Source organism: Camelus ferus, chromosome 16, assembly GCF_009834535.1.
Source record: "Camelus ferus isolate YT-003-E chromosome 16, BCGSAC_Cfer_1.0, whole genome shotgun sequence".
In the NCBI taxonomy this organism is placed as follows: Eukaryota; Metazoa; Chordata; class Mammalia; order Artiodactyla; family Camelidae; genus Camelus; species Camelus ferus.
Window position 1 is genome coordinate 18,719,270 of NC_045711.1, and position 13,052 is coordinate 18,732,321.

At 61.8% G+C, this 13,052-nt stretch overlaps 1 protein-coding gene across 1 annotated transcript in view; it reads right to left on the reverse strand.

The window, feature by feature from the left end:
• MYO15A (myosin XVA) overlaps window positions 1-13,052 on the reverse strand; it is a 42,683-nt gene that overhangs the window by 23,704 nt on the left and 5,927 nt on the right. Inside the window, exons 3-27 of the mRNA XM_032498972.1 lie at window positions 12,982-13,045; window positions 12,185-12,294; window positions 11,775-11,849; window positions 11,474-11,564; window positions 11,110-11,115; window positions 10,775-10,878; window positions 10,616-10,679; window positions 9,693-9,806; window positions 9,052-9,213; window positions 8,022-8,135; window positions 7,372-7,430; window positions 7,163-7,286; window positions 6,126-6,221; window positions 5,564-5,695; window positions 4,924-5,049; window positions 4,171-4,248; window positions 3,510-3,658; window positions 3,354-3,399; window positions 3,062-3,186; window positions 2,485-2,602; window positions 1,996-2,171; window positions 1,421-1,505; window positions 638-691; window positions 457-538; window positions 247-377 (exon numbers count right to left, since the gene is read on the reverse strand). Of these exons, the coding sequence (XP_032354863.1) occupies window positions 247-377; window positions 457-538; window positions 638-691; window positions 1,421-1,505; window positions 1,996-2,171; window positions 2,485-2,602; window positions 3,062-3,186; window positions 3,354-3,399; window positions 3,510-3,658; window positions 4,171-4,248; window positions 4,924-5,049; window positions 5,564-5,695; window positions 6,126-6,221; window positions 7,163-7,286; window positions 7,372-7,430; window positions 8,022-8,135; window positions 9,052-9,213; window positions 9,693-9,806; window positions 10,616-10,679; window positions 10,775-10,878; window positions 11,110-11,115; window positions 11,474-11,564; window positions 11,775-11,849; window positions 12,185-12,294; window positions 12,982-13,045 (2,485 nt within the window). The remainder of the gene's footprint in view (window positions 1-246; window positions 378-456; window positions 539-637; window positions 692-1,420; window positions 1,506-1,995; window positions 2,172-2,484; window positions 2,603-3,061; window positions 3,187-3,353; window positions 3,400-3,509; window positions 3,659-4,170; window positions 4,249-4,923; window positions 5,050-5,563; window positions 5,696-6,125; window positions 6,222-7,162; window positions 7,287-7,371; window positions 7,431-8,021; window positions 8,136-9,051; window positions 9,214-9,692; window positions 9,807-10,615; window positions 10,680-10,774; window positions 10,879-11,109; window positions 11,116-11,473; window positions 11,565-11,774; window positions 11,850-12,184; window positions 12,295-12,981; window positions 13,046-13,052) is intronic.

Sequence of the window (13,052 nt, forward strand, 5' to 3'; positions counted from 1 at the left end):
CTGGGCCCACCAGCTGTTAAATTCCTGAACTATCTCCAGATAGGTTGGCCAAAAGCCACTCCTGAGCCCTCGGGTACCCGCCACTGCCATCCAGGCCTCCCGGGAGGCCCCAGGCTCCTCCTGATCCAGCAACAGAAGGGCGCATACCTGACCCCGCAGGAGCCTGCCCGGGGCGGAGGACAGCATCAGTCCTAACTGGCAGCGCCCACACTGGCCAGGGCCGCGTGGGCCTGCACAGGCTCTTACCCTGAAGTGGCACCGGACGAACTTGGCCATGGGGTGGTTGTTGATATCCAGGGGCAAGGTGACCCGGGGCTCGGCCTGAAGCCGGGGAGTCCGCACGGGGGCCACCTGGGGGCCCTGGGCCATCCCGAGACCTGTGGATGTGGAGGAGGACGTGAGGCACCCGGCCCTCCAGCTCCCCCCGCCCCGCCACACCGTCCGGCACTGACACACCTGCCACGGCTCGCAAGAGCCCAGCCAGCTCTGCTGGCACCTCCAGGTGCCCCACAGCCACCACCTGCCGCTTGCTCAGCTCCTGCAGGGACGGCACATGGTGAGGGGATGGGCCCGCCACCATCCCCGCCTGGCAGCCTCCCTTCCGGTCCCCTGCGGCCAACTGGACCCCCACACCCACCTCCTGCTCCCGCAGCCGCGCCTCCTCCACCCGGAGCCTCCGCTCTGCCCTTAGCTGCAGGAGAGCGGATGGTCAAGGTGGGAACGGCGGGCAGAGGCGACAGCGGCCCCAGGCCGGGGCGGGCCAGGCCAGTGCGCCCAAGGCAGCCAGCAGGAGAAGCCAGGGCTCAGCGTGCCTGCTGCCTGGAGGCAACCACCCCCCTTCACAGGTAGGGGAGGCAGAGGTGTGGCCAGAGAAACGCGTGTTGAGGACAAAGACAGCAAGACAGACAGAGGCAAGGGCAGGGGGAGGACCATTCGGGGAAGGGAGGGTCGTGGGGTTTCTGGGAAGCAGCAGGCAGACGCCCCTTCCCCGTCACCCTCAAAGTAGCCAGTAGAGGCACACAGCTCCTCGGGGCTCTGGATTACGTTCGTCTTTCTGGTGGTTGGTCACATGACAACAGCCCAAGACAGGCATCAAGGCAAGAGCAAAACCTCCTCCAGTGCTGCTCAGGCCACCAAACTCCAGTTGTGCCCAAGTCCCGAAGCCCCTGTTGTGACCCCAGACCCAGGCCAAACCCTTCAATGCAGCCCCTACCTGACCCTCTCCGCACTGCTCTCCTCTTGGCTAGAGAGGGCCAAAGTCACCCAGCTGGTGAGTGGCGGAGCGGGGACCTGAACCCAAGACTGTCCGGGCTGGCAGTCTCCTCCTGGGTGCTGGGTGCCTCCTCCCCATCCCTGCTGCCCCCGGACCCAGAGGGGGCAGGCCTGGCTCCTGGAAGAAGGGCGAGGGGCAGGCCTGCACCTTGAGGTAACGCCGGTGGCTCATGTACATGTGCACCAGGGACCGGAACTTTACCAGGCTCCTCCTCATCTGCTGATATCGCTGCCTGGGGTGCGGAGGAAAGAAGGGACTTGGTAGGGGGCTCAGGGGTAGGGGTCAAGGGTGGCCAAGGGGCAGAGGTGCCCACACCAGCCTGGCTTGGTGTCAGTGCCCACACTTCACTCTGGGGCTCTCTGCACAGAGGAAAGCAAGCTCAGAGAGAAGCAGTGACTTGGCCAAGGTCACACAGCCAACTGAGTGCCAGGGCCTGGATTAAGCCATCTGGATCATGTACTTCCCATCACATGGTAGTCCCAGGGTACAGGAGATGCAGGGTGGGGCCTCTCTTGGCTGGACAGATTCCCACTCACTGGTCACAGAGGCCAGGGGGTGGGAGAGAAGAACATCCAAGAGGAGAGACACAGAGAATCTGACCATCCTTCCGGCAGAGGTCCCCACTCTCAGCTTGCATGCCTCCAGGAGCAGAGAGCTCACTACCCAAGTTCGGGCATGGCCTCCCCCAGCCTAGCCTGGGTCCTGCCCCATCTGGGCCGCACCTGGCCAGGTAGCCTCGGGCCCGGCTTTGCAGGAGGATGATCTTGCGGCGCAGAGAGCGGAAACGCCGCTGGATGAAGAAGCCGCGGAGGCAGCGCTGCAGCGTGAGGGCTGCCAGGTGCAGGGCGTGCCCCCTCATGCCCTCCAGCAGCTGGTGGAGGTGCTCCTTAAGGAACAGCTGAGGGCAGCCGGCAAGCACTGAGGCAGGGAAGGGCCCGGTAACCGACTGGGGGCCCCGCCCTCCCCAGAAGCCCAGGAGCCCAACAGACAGCCCCTGGAGCTGGTGGATTTGGAGAGGGCGAAGGGGTGACGGTGAACCAGGCAGCAGGAACCGCCCCAGCAAAGGTCTGGACGTGGGATCAACATTCCATTTACCAGCTCTACAGCGCGGCCTCCAGGATGGGAATCCAGCTTGGGTGTCTCTCAGTTCCCAGGCTCCAGCTCTGGAGCCCCTGAGAGTGGGGTGTGGAACCCCCAGGTGTGGAACTCACCTTGCTGATGCCGACGCGGTACATGTTGGGCGTGACTGTGCACAGGCGGCTCAGCACTGACACACACATGTCCCCACTGGCAGGCAGGTCGCGCTGGAGGGCCACCAGACAGCGGTACCTGCAGGGCCCAAACTCACCCAGGGGCCTGCGAGACCTCAGGGTCACCACCCTGGACACCTGTGTCTGGGAGGCCGGGTTCCAGCAGTGTCTCCACTCCTAATGTCTCCTTATCAGAAAAAAGCTTTCTGTTCTCAAGACTCTACTTCTAGGTGTCAGAAAACAGTCATAACTGGTTTCAGTAGAATAAGACATTTTACTGCCATCTGCTGGAAACTTGCAATGATAACTATTAAAACTACTTTCTCTCTTTGGAATCAACACATACATGATAAAACTGAAAAAATGCAAAAAATAAATATATCTGCCATGTAACAACTAATATGTGGTGGTCTTGCATAGTGCACAACCTGGGCAACTGTGTATGGCAAGCCCTAGTCTGCCTGGACTGGGCATCCCTGGGGCCCTGGTGGGCTGAGTTGGGTTCTGTGGAGCTCGGGAAGCACCCTGACTGAAGTACCTGTCGATGAACACCTGGAAGGGCAGCCGCACTGGAAAGCCCTCCTTGCGGATCCGCACAGTGTCCAGCACCCCCGAATAGCGTAACTGTGCCATCACCACGTCTGGCTCAAAGAGGCCGGGCTCCTGCAGGAGGGCCCAGGTGGGGAGCCTGCATGGCTGCCCACACACGTGCAATGGTTCCCACAGTGGGCGGGGCTGGTGACGGTCCAGAGAGGCAAAACCAGCCGCCCAAGGCCGCAGAGCCTGGGGAAGAGGATCTGGCTCTCCCAGGGGCCTCCCCCATCACGCACCTTCTTGTGGTTGGGCTTCAGGCACCTCACGAACAAGGGGTTACACCTGGGCAGGGGCAAGAGGACGCCAGTGTGAGCCAGGAGCGGGGAGTCCTCCTCCCCCGAGTCGGGGCTGGGCCAGAGGGAGGCTGGTGCCCGTGCCCCTGCCAAGCCCACCTTTCCATCTTCTCCACCAGATCCAGGAGCGACTGCTGGAACTTAGCAGCCACGGTGTGTGCCTTGTAGAGCCGCGAGACGGAGCTGCTCTGGCCCAGGCGCTGGGGGACTGCCTGCGGGGCATGGCTAGAGAAGAGGTGGGCCACCACCTGGGCCAGGGTGCAGTGGCCAGGGCGGCAGTCCAGGCACCAGGAGCCAGAGAGATAGAGAAGGGGGAAGAGAAAGGGGAAGAACAGAAGAGGTCAATGCCCAGACCAGAGGGGTCAGAAAAGTGACCCACTGGGCCCCTGCTCCCCCAAGAGGCCCGTGTCCTCCCAGGTGGCGCATCTCTCCGTCAGGGAGCTCAGCCCCTTCCCACGGGCCCGCCTGAGGTTGGGCTGTCTGTCTTCGGTCTGGGGAACACACTGACTCTGTGCCTGGCCCTCGGGTGGCCTGTGACACACCTGGCTATGAGCTCTGGCAACGACCTGGGTGGGGAGGGTGCCCACTGGACAGAGGGGAAGTGGAGGCCCAGAGAGGGGCAGGGGCTGGCAGAACCACTTGGGGAGGGACGGGGTGGGTATGGGGCTGGGGCTGGGGCACCTCCCCACCCCCTCAGGACCGGGGCAGGGCCTGGCTCTGGGCTGGGGGCCCGGGGCGGTGGGAGGCAAGGCTGGCTCACCCGGGTCCGGCTCCGCACAAACAGGTCCAGCACGTCCTGGCGCACCTGGTCGTGGTTCTTGTCCAGGAACTTATGCACCTGCAAGGGGAGAGGCGCGCAGCTCGGGCAGGACCCACCCTGGCCCACGCGGCCCGGGAGGCGGGGCAGAGGGATAAGCTACACAGGGTGCTTCGGCCTGCATGCTCGCCTGCTCCCCGCCCCCCACAGCCCCTGGGGGAGCCTGGCCTGGCTCTGGCAGGCCTCTGTCTCCCTGTTTGTCCTTGTGGGGACTGGACCCTCCTGCTCTGGCTCCCTCCCCTCCTGTCCCCACTACCTCCCCACTCCTGGGGAGGAGGCCCTAGCCGCAGCTTCCCAGGACCAGTCCGGGGCTTGGCCGCATCCTCAGTGAAGGACACTGTCCTGTGTCCATTCTACAGATGAGGCAAACAAGGCCCAGATGGGGACAGAGGCTTAGAATCTGGGCCTGAGACACCTCCAGGGCAGGAATGTGTCTGAGATGGGGTTATGAGAGTGACCTCAGTGACATCACTGCAGGGGGAGTGGCTCTTTATCAACCCACCATAGCCCCAGACTGCTCACGCTTGCCTCATGAGACGGGCACTTTTATGACCCCCATTTTCCAGATGAGGAAACTGAGGCTCAGAGAGGTAAAGTGATTTTTCCCAGACCACACAGTGGAGTTTCAGCGGGGCCAGCACTGGAGCCAGGCACGAGTGCCCCCAGTAGCAGGGATAGCGGTACTGGAGGTCCCACCTGGTAGGTGACTTTGCCAGCATAGTGCTTGATGGTGAACTCGGGCAGTGGCATCTTGGGTTTGGAGTAGAGTGGGTTGGTGCCATGGTGGTAATGGCACTTCTGCAGAAACGTGTGGTCTGTGGCCTAGGGGCAGGCCAGGGTCAGGGGTGGGCAGGGGCCTGGGCACCCTGCTCCTGGCCGAGTGGCAAACTCTCCAGCCCTGACTGGTCCCCAGCGAGCACTGGGGAGGAACGAGTCCCAGCTTTCCCTGCTGCCCACTGCTTGGGATGGGGCGGCCCAAGTGGACCCCTGCAGGTGGTGTCTGATTAACTCCCAGCTGCCTCCCCTCCAGCCCAGCTGTTTGTGCACACTCTAGTCCCACTGCCCAGAGCACCCCTCCCAGCCTGTGTTTTCCAATCAAAAGGTGAGGCCCAACCCCAAGGTCACCTCCTCCAGGAAGCCTTCTATGACTTCCCAGGCTGGTGCAGCCCCTCCTCTGGAGCCCTCTACCCAGCCTCAACTTTGACTGGCCGGTTGGGTGTCCTGAGCCCCTGACCCCAGGCCAGAGCAGAAAAAAATGCAGCACTCAGACCTGATGAGGACATGAGGCTCAGAGACGCGGAAGGACCTGACCAGGCTGGCGCAGCGCTGGGCTCACCTGGGGAAAGCAGCACTGGTCGTCCAGGATGCGCAAAATGCCATAGGGCTTCAGGGAGATGAGGTTGATGCAGGGTTGGTTGTCCGCGAAGGCGATCTCCCGCCAGTCGATCTGTTCCCGGGTGTACTCCTCCTGCAGGCAGCGGGGCCTCTGCCTCCTGGCCCTGCCTGGGGCCCTCCCACCCTGCTGCCCAGCCTGCCTCCAAGGGAAGGGGCTTGGCCAGGGCACCCCTGCGTGCACAACTCCTGGACAGGGAGCACACTCCCTAGCAGAGCAGCAGGCGTCCTCCGGGCCCTGCTCCTCCCTCCACTGGGACAGCCATGCTGAGGGCCAGGAACCCCCGCGAGGGCCCTTCTCTGGGCTCGGCGCCCCCCACACCCTCCCCTCCAGAACATAGGCCTTCACACGTGCCTGTCCCTGGCTCACAATGCCTCTCCCCCCACTGGGCCTATGGACAGCCTCCGATTTGCCCTTGAAGAGCCAGCACCCTCTGCCTGCTCCAAGGAGGCCCAGCTGGCGGCTGGCAGGGCAGGGGACAGCTGCGGCCGGAGGCCCTGCCCACCTGCTCCTCCTGGAAGATGATCTTGTTGAAGAGGTACTGAAGGCTTTCGTTCGCATAGTTGATGCAAAGCTGCTCAAAGCTGTTGAAGCTCAGGTCCTGCTGGGCGGGTGGTGGGTGAGGGGGCCCGGCAGCCCATCCGTCCCCCCAGTGCAGGCTCAGGGCCCTCTCTGCCTCCCAAGGCCACAGCTTCCGCAAGCTGAGGCCTGACTGCAGAACCCCTGCTCAGAACCTTCTATGCCTTCCACTGTGCACAGGTGAGAACCTGGCAGTCCAGGTCCCCACACCTGGTAGTGCTTCAAGGCCCAGGCTCTGGAACCTTCTGTCTGGGTCCCAGTCCCAGCTCGGCCACTTTCTAACTATGTGGCACTGGGCAACCCCGTGTCTCAGTTTCCCCATCTTTAAAATGGGGAAATGACAGTGCCTACCTCACAGGATGGCCATGAGGATTAAGCGAATTAATAACAAAGTGCTTAGGACAGCAGCTGGCACGTGGCAGGTGCCACGGGGGCCTCAGAAACGACTTCTGCTGTCCTGATGCTGCCTGTCGCTCTCAATGCCCTGTGTGTTCAACACTGCCGCTGCCCCCCACCCCAACCCCGAAAGTGTCTTCCAGCTCCCCAGTCGCCGTGCCCCACCCCTCTCGGCCTGTGAGGAGGCTGCTCCCTGCACCTCGACTGCCTTTACTGGCTCTTAAGGAGTTAGCGTGAGATGTTTCCTCCCCCTCCAGGAAGGCTCCCTGACCCCTGCGCAGCGCAGGGGCTCCTCTGGGCTGCCCCAGGGCCAGGCTGCCTCTTTGACGGCTCTGACCACATGTGCTTGTCAGCGTCCGTCCCTCCCCACCCAGTCCCTCCTGGAAGCTCCCCAAGGCCAGGGCCTAGGTCTGGTCCTTTCAGGCGAGATCCCAGGGAGTGCTTGTGGGTGAAGGGGGGAAGCGGCAGGGGACAAGGGAGATGATCACCAGGGAAGGCCCTGAACAGATGGAGGATGGAGACTGTCCTAGGCGGAGGAACACGAGAGAGCCCCTGACGGAGCCCCACCTCAAAGCCGTAGATGTCCAGGATGGCGATGGACAGGGCGTCCTGCTGCGGGGACACCAACGCGTTGACCCTGGCGATGAGCCAGCCGAAGAGCAGTGCATACAGGACCTTGGCGATGGCATCCCTGGAGCAGAGGCGGTGCTGGGGTGAGGGCCGCAGTGCTGGGGGGCTGGGGGCCTGGGGCTCAGGCAGGAGGAGGCTGGCCTCACCTGGCATCCACGGCGCTCTCCACGGTCAGGGGCGTGAAGATCTTCTCTCGCATTGTCTCCTGGCAGTGGGGCGGGGGGAGATGTGCCCCTGAGCGACAGCAGGCTGGCCAGCACCTCCGGGAAGTCCTCAGAGGACTGAGGAGTAGGGGGCACGGGGAAAGGAGCCAGGAGGGTGGTGTGACTGGTCTTAGGCATAAAGTCAGCCGGGACCGACCAGGACACACTCGTCCCCACTTCTGCCTGCCTTGCTGGTTGCGTGTGGGGGCTGCTGGTCTGGGGAGGACAGAGACATAAGCAGACTTGACACGGAGGGGAGAAGGGAGGAAGAGCAAAGGACGTGGGAGGTGCTGACCCACCAGGGCTCAGGGACAGCTCCCTGCAGAGGAGGATGCCTGTGTGGGGTCTTCTTGAAGGATGAGTAGGCATGAAAAAGGGAAGAGCATTCCAGGCAGAGGAAACAGCCGATGCTAAGGCCTGGAGACCGAGTGCCTATGCCCGCGGGGCCTGAGGTTACCCGCTTCTGGGCCCAAGCCAGGAGATGGACAGGCCGGGGGCAGGGGCAGAGGGCCCACCCAGGATGGGGCGCAGAGCAGCTCTGTCTGGACGCTGGCGGGAGGCTGTGGTGGCATTCCCGGTGCCCAGGGACTCACGGTCACTTTGAAGGTGATGGCCTTCTGCAGGCCCTCTGGGGAGATCTGCAGCAGCTCTGCCACGGCCTGGATCTCCCGGGCGCTCACCACCGAGGCCACCTCCTGCGCGTCCGTCTATGCAAAACGCCAACAGAAGTGTGTTTTGAGCCACAGAAGCTGAGTTTTATGTCTATGTGAAAACATAAACAAGCTAGAACATTCAGGAAAATTCTGGAACAGAAGAGGAGTGCAGGGGGCCCCACCAGATGGTGGAACACAGTATGAAGTTGGAACAATTAAAACAGAGTGTCATACCCCAGAGATTGACACAACGTTGTAAACTGACTATAACCCAATAAAATTAAAAAAAACAAAACAACAACAAAAAAAACAGAGTGTCTATCCCCACATGTAAATAGATAAGTGAAGCCCGACAAAAAGTCTGGAACTACACATGCCCACAGGAATTTAGTGTGTGATCGATGTGTATTTCTCAAGTTGGAAGATTGAGCGGCCACCTGGAGAAAAAGAAACAGGATCCCCACCTCACCCCTTACTGGGATGAATACCTGATAAGCCGGAAAGTCAGACGTTTAAAAAAACCACAGAGAAACCAGAAAAGGTGTTGAAAAAATCTTAGAAGACTGTTACAATTTTAGAGGAATAGGTTATCTCTAAAAATGATAAAAGGTCTAACATTTGTACAAAAGACTTTCAATAAATGAAATGCCTGAGAACAATTTTTAAAAACCTGCCTGGCTAAAAAAGAAACCCCGAACTACAAAAACACCAAAAAGCCTGTAAACAAAGGCAAAACACAAATGATAAACCAGAAGGCACACTTGTGATTCACATCAGAGACAACAGGCCGATTGCCTTAACGTACGTAAAGAGCTCTCACACGCCAGTAAGCAAAAGATGTACAAGCCCCAAGCGGAGGAACGAGAACAAGCGACGTGTGCTCTCAGCTGTGACCTGGTGGTTCTTCAACCTCCAGAGAGATGCCTGTGTCCCAGGGAAGCGGGACCCCGAGCTGGCCGTGGCGTCTCACCTCATACTTCTCAAAGTAGACGTTGCCCAGGTGCAGGATGGAGGCCAGGATGCGGAAGATGCTGTCCTGGTCCTCACCGCTGAAGCCCAGCACCTCCATGGCGGCCAGGAGCCGGCGGAAGTCATCCGCGTCACTCTTCCCCGAGATCTCACAGTTCCCACCCTGGGCCGGGGCCGGGCCGGGGGGTTAGGGCCCTGCTCCACCCCCACCTGCACTGGCCCGAGTTGGTCCCTCATTCTTCTATCGCGGGCGGACGGGAGGGGCCCCACATCCCACCCCATGGTGAGGACTTCCCATGCTCCTCCTTCACTAACCCCCACTTGGCCCTGAAAGGCAGGACTGGGCTGTGCCCATTTTACAGATGGGGAGGCCGAGGCTCTGGAGGGACGTGCTCCAGGCTGCCTAGTTCTGCTCTGGGCTCCAGAGAAATGAAGACTCAGTTAGGCCTGCCCTACCCTGGCTCTGGGCCCCAAAGACACCTGTCCCCCTGCCATGATGAGACACCCGAAATCAAACTCACCCTCCCAAACCTCCATCACCTCTGCTGTCCAGCAGGACGCCACAGCTGGGCTCTCTCGGCCCACCCAGCGTGACAGGACAGGGGACCAGACCCAGGGCCTCAGACACACGCTGGCGCTTACCTGGTTCAGGTAGTAGTAGGTCTCGGCCCCCTGCAGGCTGAAGGCCTGCCGGAGCTGGGTTGGCAGCCCGGCCAGCAGCTCATAGAAGATGTGGTAGTTCCTCTCGTTTTTGGCCTGCAGAGAGGGTGGGTGGGTGCAGAGAGGGGAGCCCCCACCTCGGTGACCCCCAGACACACGTCCAGGCCCAACCATGGCCACAGACAGAAACACACACAGGCCTCAGGTGAGACTGGCGCCTCGTGATGAGTGAGCCCCAGCCTGGTGACGGCAGGGGTCAGGGGGTGGAAGGCCTCTGGGCAGGATGGAATTTAGTTTGGAGCAGTAAGAGAAAGGTGGCCTTCTCACGTATGTACACACGCCTATGTACACGTGTGTCCATAGCCAAGGCGCGCACTCACAGGGCCTCCTAGTGGCTCACCCAGCAAGGGCGGCAAGCATGGACTGGGGGCCGGGCCCGGAGCCAGGGCCTCAGGACACATGCGGAACTAAGCAGGCAGAAGCCTCTTGGAGCACACCTGCTGGCTGGGGACACACTCAGCGAATCACTGGTTAAAACATAAACTAAGTCAGGTGGAGGGAAGGAAAACCACACAGGTGGTGCTGGTGGGTCAGGGGGAGCTGCACTTCATAGTGGGGTGGCTTCCCTGAGTGGGTGACATTCCAGGGAGGACTTGGAGGAGGTGAGGGGTTTGAGGCTTTGGCCATGCAGGTGTCTAGGGGAAGAATGCTCCAGGGAGAACAGTCGGTGCAAAGGCCCTGAGGCAGCTTGGTGTCTGGTGTGCTACGGGCACAAGGAAGAGCCCATGTGGCCGCAGAGCGTGGGAGAGGGAGGGAGACCACGATGCACATGTGTGGTCCACTAATTCTGTGTGCCCCCACCCTCCCCTGCTCCACGACACTCAGGGCCTGGCGGGCCTGCCCACCTGAAACACAATCCTGGATTTCTCGAGCAGGTACTGGGAGGTTATGGCACCAGAGACTGCGCCCCTGCAGTGGGGGGGGGGGAGTCAGTGGGGCAGGGACTGCGCCAGGGCACCCAGTCCACACAGGGCCCTTGAGGGCTCTGCCCCTGTCCCACTCACCCTTCCAGAAAGATCTCCATGAACTTCCCGAAGCGGCTGGAGTTGTCATTCCGGACAGTTTTGGCGTTACCGAAGGACTCCAGGAGGGGTGTTGCCTCCAGGATCTGGGCCCCAGGAGACACAGGGATTGTCCTGGGGCCTCGAGGAGGGAGCACGCTGGTGCCACCCCGAGCTCTCCCCTTTGTGAGGGAGGTGGGCCCCCTGCAGAACCACAGGGCTTCCCGGGTCCCCCAACACCCCACCTCGTGCTGTCCACCCCACCATGGCACATGTGTGTGCACGTGCGCACCCACACACGCGTTCCACGGGCGTGGGCATGCATGTGCTCAGAGTACCTTTATCTTCAGGAGCCACCAGGAGGGAGGAGGAGGAGGGACAAGAACAGAGCTGGGTCAGCTGCAGGACGGACCACCTCTCCCTGTCCCCAGGGGCCTCCGACCATGGAGGCCCTGGCTGACCCTCCCGGCCCTCGGTGGGCAGGAGAGCCGCCAGGTAACAGCAAACCCCTGTGCCCCAGAGACCAGGTGTGTGGGCTCGGGGCCTGCAGAGAGTCCCTGCGGGTGGGAGTCTGCTGGGCCTACCTCCCAAAAGGCTCAGGGGATGTCCTCTCCTGCCTCCCCCTGACCTCTTGGGGAGCACACGAAGCACTCGGCCGAGGGCCCTGGGGAGACAGATGATGCAGCAGAGAGACAGGCTGACCTGCTGGGTGACGCCCCGTTTCTGGTTCATGGCGGCCAGGTAGCGCAGAATCAGCTTGGTGGCCTCAGTTTTTCCAGAGCCGCTCTCTCCGCTGACCAGGTGAAGGGACAGAGTGAGCTTCCTTCCACCTGCTCATGGCCTCGTCTGGGCGCCCCGACCCTGCCATGATGCAAGAGGACGCAGCAGGCAGGCCAGCACAAAGAGGCTGTGTGATCTCCCCAAGGGTACAGGAGGTCCCTCTGAGATCCCCAACACCCCCAGCCACACATGCACAGAGGTCCCTAACCCCGCCACTGCTCACCTGATGATTATGCACTGGTTCTGCTTGGCATCGAGCATTTTGGCAAAGGCGAGGTTTGCAACTGCAAAGAGATGCCTGGAGAGACAGGCCACAGGTGTCCCTGGGCCTCGGTGTCCCCAGACCTCCCAGAGGGTGGGTAGGGGGCATCTCAGCCCAGCCGAGCAGCTAACCCTGCTCCACCCCCTTCCCTGTGGGGAAGGGCTCCCTGCAAGTCTGCAAGTCCCCCATCCTGGTCTGAGCCATGGTGGCCTCCAACCCAGAGAGGGCTGGGGCCGGGCTTGGGAGGAGACTGCTGGGCTGCGCAGGTGGGCTGCCCACTGCCAGCTGCCCTGAACCGTGGCCGAGGGGCAGCCAGGGACTCACCAGGGAGACCCCAGGGCGGTCCCTCCCCCAGCCCCGGAGACACTCACGGGGGATTCTCTGCCAGGGCCCGCCCGCTGTACTGCTGCACCTGCTCCGGCCCGTAGATCCCGAACATTCGGTATGGATTCACCGACACCAGGATGCTGCCGATGTATGTCTGCTAGGCAGACGGCAGCCTCAGGGCCCATCTGTGTCCCTCCCTCCCCCGCTCCTGGGAACCTGGGTCCCTGTCTCACGGGGACAGACGTCTGCCTGCCTGGCCCCGTGCCTACACCTCATGCCCTCCCACAGCCCGCCCTGGCGGTGGGGGGTCAGGCGCAGCACCAGGCTGCGGCTGGGAGGAGCCTGGCGCAAGCAGAGCCCCACAAGCACGACTCTGCGAGCAGCCGTGCCGGCTGCCGTGTCCTGCCGTGTCCTGCCTTTATTCACAATCAGGGCCTGGCCCCCTGCCTTGCAGGGGGTCAAACTTCCACTGCTTGGAGGCGGAAGGAGTCAGGGACCCAGGGGATCTGGGGCAGCCCTGCCTCCACGCTGGGCACTGTGGTTCTGGGCCAGAGGGTCCCTTCCACCCCGACCACCCTACCTGCGATCCAGGTCGATGGCTTCCGGAAATCTGGAAGCCTTACCCATCGGTTCTCTGGTGGGGGCACATGCTTCTGGGGTCCCTGTCTCCGGGTCTCTGCCCTGGAACCCACCATTCTAAGACTCTACGTTGCAGGATTTTGGATTTCAGAGCTCCAGGCTCTAGTGTGTTACACTCAAACAGTAGAAACCCCAGGGTTCGGGAGGCAGGGAGGCAGCTGCCCTCAGATCCGAGCCCAGTGCGGGGCCCCCTGGGCCTTACGTAGATGAGGTCCCGTTCAAATCTGGTCTTGAGGTTGGATAGCACGGTGGTCTCCTGGAGGTCTCTGTGGG